The sequence below is a fragment of the Nicotiana tabacum genome, chromosome 3 (assembly GCF_000715075.1).
Source record: "Nicotiana tabacum cultivar K326 chromosome 3, ASM71507v2, whole genome shotgun sequence".
NCBI classification, from domain to species: Eukaryota; Viridiplantae; Streptophyta; class Magnoliopsida; order Solanales; family Solanaceae; genus Nicotiana; species Nicotiana tabacum.
In genome coordinates this window covers 79,542,776-79,548,212 of record NC_134082.1, presented here as the reverse complement: position 1 = coordinate 79,548,212, position 5,437 = coordinate 79,542,776, and the positions used below count along the sequence as shown (strand labels likewise).

The following is a 5,437-nucleotide window of genomic DNA, read 5'->3' as shown; positions in this document are numbered from 1 at the left end:
GTTTTTCCAAAAAATAACCAGCATCATGCTAATGTCTTGATGTCCCTTCCATGTGCTGCAAACTTTTCCATTGCATTTCCAAAAGAATGAACTACATGCGTGCGTTGTATTCTGGAGAAAAGTGCTATTCATAAACATGCATACACACTGCCAGCAGCTCGAATTATGTGTGCTCGCACAACACCCAAAGCTACTAATCCATGCGTGCATGCCTACACTTTCCAGCTTTGTTCTTGTAAATTGCAGCCACGCTTGTAGGTAGCGTGAACAATTCATTGTCCATCTTTTGTTTCACTGCCAACGAGCAATTGTCGAATCCCCATGCACATGCCTTCTTTCCCATGTGTATGCCAGCGTGTAAATCCTTTTGAAAACAGGCGTGCATCCCTGTTGGAAATTAAACTGTCCTCCCAACTGTTGTAGCTCGTCGACCGTGTAATCTCCATGACCCAAACATCTTGAAACATTCATTCATATAGTAATGCTAGAAGCTTGCGTATTTTGCTTCTAACGATGACTCCTCGGTCCCATGCATTCGTTCCAGGCGCGCCTGCCTTTGTCGTTCCTTTTGTCTTGATGGAAAACAAGACATTCCCAAGTCATTGCCCATATATGCGTTTTAATTCTTGGATTTCTGACAGCATAGGATAATATACTCGTAATGGCACCTGCACGAGAGAAAAGATAGTTAGAAATACCAACCATTATATCCTCCTCCCTTAGGATTTGAATATATTGGTCGATTAAGTTGACATGGCTCTTGCTCTTCATTTTCTCTTTGCTTCTTATCTCCTGTCCACCTTCACCCTTAGACTTGGACATTGCAGCTTATCTTCATTAACTAACCTCCTTCCCTGTGCATCTAGATGCCAGAATTGTTGGCATTCTATTTCTCCATGATCTAAAGCATAATTAGCCAAGTGATCTGCCAGCTTGTTGCCCTCCCTATGAATATGAGTAACTATGTAATTGCCCCCATTCATTAGTTGCATCATTTCCTCTACCTGCTCAGATATGATCCATGGTGGTTTCCAGATCCCAACCATTATCTTTTTTAATAACATTGAGTCAGTTTGAAGCCATACATGAGAGTATTGATGAAATCTGCAGAACCTTAGTGCTTCTACCATGGCCTTTGCTTCAGCTACTATGTTTGTTGTCTCCTCAATCTCCTTCCCTACTGACTTGACTATGTCACCATTTTCATTTCTTATACAAAAACCTATTGAGCTCCTGCCTGGATTTCCCCTCGATGCACCATCCGTATTAAATTTTAGCCATCCTGCACTTGGAAATTCCCACATGACTTTGGTAACCTTAAGTTTAGGAGTGAAATTTTCCATCATAGCTAATAGATCTTGCCATTTGTGAGGTACCATGTCCATCCCATGCTTTCTCACTTTCACCAATGCCTAGAGATTTGATGAAACTTGATAAATCACCCTGCTAGTTGTCACAACATCACCATACTTCATACTATTTCTTCTTTTTCAGAGTTCCCAGACTACACATGAGGGGAGTGCTTGCATTACTGGTTTGAGCCTTAAGCACACATTTGCAGTCCAACATTTTGTGATTGCTTGGTGCAATGTTAATCCCTCCACAGATATTCCTGCCCTCGTTAGAAAATAATTCCAAGTTGTCCTTGCAGTTTCTGATCTAAAAAACAAGTGCTGAAGAGATTTCTCGTCAGGCTGTACACAACACCAACATTTTGATGGCATTTAGTAGCCTACCCTTTTCAAGAAATCATCTAAAGGTAGCTTTTCTTTCCACACTTTCCACATGAAAAATGCTATTTTAAAAGGCAGTCCCTTTACCCAAATCATCCTATAAGCTGTTCTTGGTTCGTCTCTTCTTCTCGTATAATCCCATGCTGACTTAACACTGAAATATCCTCTTGTTTCCAGCATCCAACAAGGCATGTCAAGAACCTGCTGAGGTGAAGGTGGTTTGATTTTCTCCAGAATGTGTACTGCTAAGTCTTCAGGAAGCATTTCAAATAGCCTGTCCACATCCCACTCACCATCTAAGGTAACATCATGTACATTATGTACAGTTTCATCAATGCCAAAGTTCTGAGGAACTAAAAAATATAGTGCCCCAAGACCTGTCCAGTTTTCAAACCAAAATAGTGAGGAACCCCTTTTTGTTTGCCAAAAGATTTGATGTTCAATCAGATCTCTGCATTCCAACATTTTTCTCCAAATGTGAGACCCCCTTTTCCATGGAACAATTACAGAATTCAATTTTTTACAGTATTTCTGACATACGAAAGCTCTCCATAGGCTTGGTTTTGTTCTGAAATTCCCCCACAACTTGCTGAATAATGCCTTTGCTACATCATGCAGTGACCTGAAACCTATTCCTCCTTCCTCAACTGGCATGCATAAGGTATTCCATGAAGCCCAATGCCTACTAGTTCCTCCTACAGAGCTGCTCCATAAAAACTGAGCAAACAATTTGTGCAACCTATTTATCACATAATTTGGAGGGTTTACAAGTGATAATAGATGCATAGACATGCTTTGCAGTACATGGGATATGAGAACTGCCCTGCCCCCTACTTATAATAACTTACCCTACCATGATTGCAGTTTGTCCATTACCTTAGTAATTAGGGGCTGATAGTATTCCAGTTTTCTCCTTGCATAAAATATAGGACAACCTAGATATATGATAGGAAAATCATTCCTATGAATGCCTGTGATCCTTTCCACCTTGCTGACCACTTCCATGTCTGTTAAATGATGCAGGTACACAACTGATTTGGTCTTGTTAACAAGCTGCCCAGATGCAGCTTCATATGCATTCAACACTTGCATAATCAGCATCAGAGGTGTTTCATCTGAGGATGAGAAAATAATCATGTCATCTGCATACACCAAATGATTGATCTTTGGACTCCACTTTGGCATCCCAAATCCACAAAAATACAGGTTAGTATTTAGTGCATTGAGATGCTTCTGCTGCCAAGATAAACAAAGTTGGAGATACAGGATCACCTTGTTTTACTCCCCTTGAGGACTTAAAGAACCGATGAGCTTGACCATTGATTAGAATAGAATACCAATTGTTTGAAACTAATCCAAAGACAATCCCTATCAACCTTTATGTGAATCCCATCTTTCTCAGTACCTTGGTTAGGAATAGCCAAGATAATCTATCATAAGCTTTGGTCATATCTAGCTTCAGGATGACATTAGGTCCAGCCTTAGTTCTAAGCCTAATGTCAGTCACTATCTTCTGAGTTAGAAGGATGTTTTCTACAATATTCCTGCCCTTAACAAAACCTGACTGTTCCTCCGATATCAGACTTGGGAGAAATTTCACTAGCCTTTCATGTACCACCCTCGATATAACCTTATTTGAAAAGTTACTGAGGCTTATTGGTCTTAAATCAGAAAAAGTGGTAACTTCTTTTTTCTTTGGTAGCAGAACTAGGTTGGTGTGCGTTACACACTTGGGTAGCTCATGACCATTGAAAAAATCCCTCACCATGTCGTACAGGTCATCCCCTATTATGTCCCAACAAGAATGATAGAATTTGCCTGTCATACCATCTGGCCCCCCAGCACTATCACCATTAAGTTCGAGTACTGCCACTTTAACCTCCTCTTTTGTTGGCTGCTTAATCAATTCTGCATTCTGCTTAGTGTTAATCAGAATAGGAACATGCTCTACGATATCAAATAATGAAGGAGTAGCTCCTTTTGTGAACTGTTCCTCGTAGAATTTAATAGCCTCTTCTGCAATTTCTTGTTCTTCTTCAATCCAGGTTCCTCCACTATTTTGAATTCTGTTAAGCTGAAGTCTTTTCCTCCTACCTCTCACTTGTGCGTGGAACAACTTAGTGTTCCTATCCCCTTCCTTGAACCAAGTCATGCCTGCCTTTTGTTGCCAATATTTCTTCTCTAGTGCAAGACAATTGATCAATTCTGCTTGAACCTTTTGTAGCCTTTCCCTGTTCTTCCCTGTAGGATTTGCTTCAAATTCTGCTTCATGAACCATCACTACCTCCTCCATGCTTGCTATTTTTTGGAAAATATCTCCAAATGTAGCCGTACTCCACAATGAAAGGGCCTTCTTTAATTTTTTTAACTTGTGATTAAAAAGAATATAAGGATTTGCACTGAAATCAGCTGTCCAATTCTCTTTCACCACATCTTTAAAAGTTTCATGTTCCACCCAAAAATTCAAGAACTTAAAAGGATTTTTTATTGGTGGAGTGTCAATATCACACTTCAGATACATTGGACTATGATCGGAACCAGTCTTTGACAAATGTTGCACCTCTATTCCTGGAAATGTTTGTTGGAACTGAAGATTGACCAAGCATCTGTCTAGCTTTTTGAATTTACAATCTTCCTCTGCTCTACCATTCCACCATGTATATATGCTACCTTTAAATCCAAGGTCGAAGAGATTGCAAGTGTTGACGCAGTGTCGAAAATCATCAATTTCATTCAATGACACAGGTAACCCACCAAACTTCTCTTCTTCGTCCCATATTACATTGAAAACTCCTCCTACAAGCCATGGTGCATCCATATCCCTTGCCATTGCATATAATGAATCCCATAATTCTATCCTCTAAATTGCATCACATTTAGCATATATCAATGTTAGGACAAACTCCACATGCGATTCAGTATGAAACAATCGTAGTGCTAATTGTTGCACCATATTGTACATAACAGTTACCTCAAATACCTCATCTATGAAAGCCCGGATCTTGTTGGAAACATTTGAAATTGCTTGTGCAAGTCCTACCTTGCTTCTGTACCTTTCCAGTTTTTTGCTTGTTGCTTTGGCTCCATTAATCCTACAAATTCATAGTGATTTTGCCTGTGCATTTTTGTCAACCTTTCAAAGGCTTGTTGTGTGTTGACTGACCTTATATTCCAAATGAGAGCATTCATCACTGATTGTTTGATTTAGTTAGCGTTCTCCTTGTGTGCACCCCAGGTTTTAGGGCTGCAAAATTATCTTTTTGTTGCTTCTTCTTACCTTTTGCTGCTGATTTTGCTTTTTCCACTTGCGTAGGTGATAAGTCACCTTGCCGTGTAGCATTCATAAGGTGTTGGGTAGTTGATTCGTGATCCATGTCGTATCCTGATCTACCTGGTTCTTCTCCTTCTTCATTGTCTTCCTTCCCTCCTGATGTAGCTCCAAATGTATTCTTTTTAGGGACCAAGGCCTTCTCTTCTCCTAGTTTTAACAGCTACAACTGCTTTTTCTCCAATGTAACAGTAACATTTACTATTTCTATTTTTTGTTTTGGCTGTTTCTCCTTCTCTGTTGTGTTGTGTCCTTGTGGGTCTTCTTGTAATTTCTGAAGTTTATCATCTTCTGTTACTCCAGGATCACTTACCTCTGGGCCTCTTCCTTCATAGTTTCTAATTTCTGTGACTTCTGCTATCTGATAATTATTGTT

The 5,437-nt window shown here is 39.8% G+C and overlaps 1 protein-coding gene across 1 annotated transcript; it reads right to left on the bottom strand.

Annotated features, from left to right (window-relative positions):
* Positions 1-599: 599 nt before the first annotated feature.
* On the bottom strand, positions 600-5,107 carry LOC142176491 (uncharacterized). Its single transcript, XM_075244397.1, has 8 exons — positions 4,926-5,107; positions 4,705-4,825; positions 3,139-4,593; positions 2,587-2,969; positions 1,737-2,472; positions 1,533-1,694; positions 1,005-1,412; positions 600-668 (listed from the first exon to the last, which is right to left on the bottom strand). The coding sequence occupies exons 1-8, from the start codon at positions 5,105-5,107 to the stop codon at positions 600-602; spliced, it is 3,516 nt and encodes a 1,171-aa protein (XP_075100498.1).
* Positions 5,108-5,437: the final 330 nt, after the last annotated feature.

Coding starts and splice junctions, on each gene's coding strand:
- LOC142176491 (XM_075244397.1), bottom strand. CDS start 5,107: ATGGATCACGAATCAACTACCCAACACCTTATGAATGCTACACGGCAA. Junction 4,826..4,925: donor CTAACTAAATCAAACAATCA/GTGATGAATGCT, acceptor ATGAATTTGTAG/GATTAATGGAGCCAAAGCAA. Junction 1,413..1,532: donor TGTGCTTAAGGCTCAAACCA/GTAATGCAAGCA, acceptor TCAAATCTCTAG/GCATTGGTGAAAGTGAGAAA.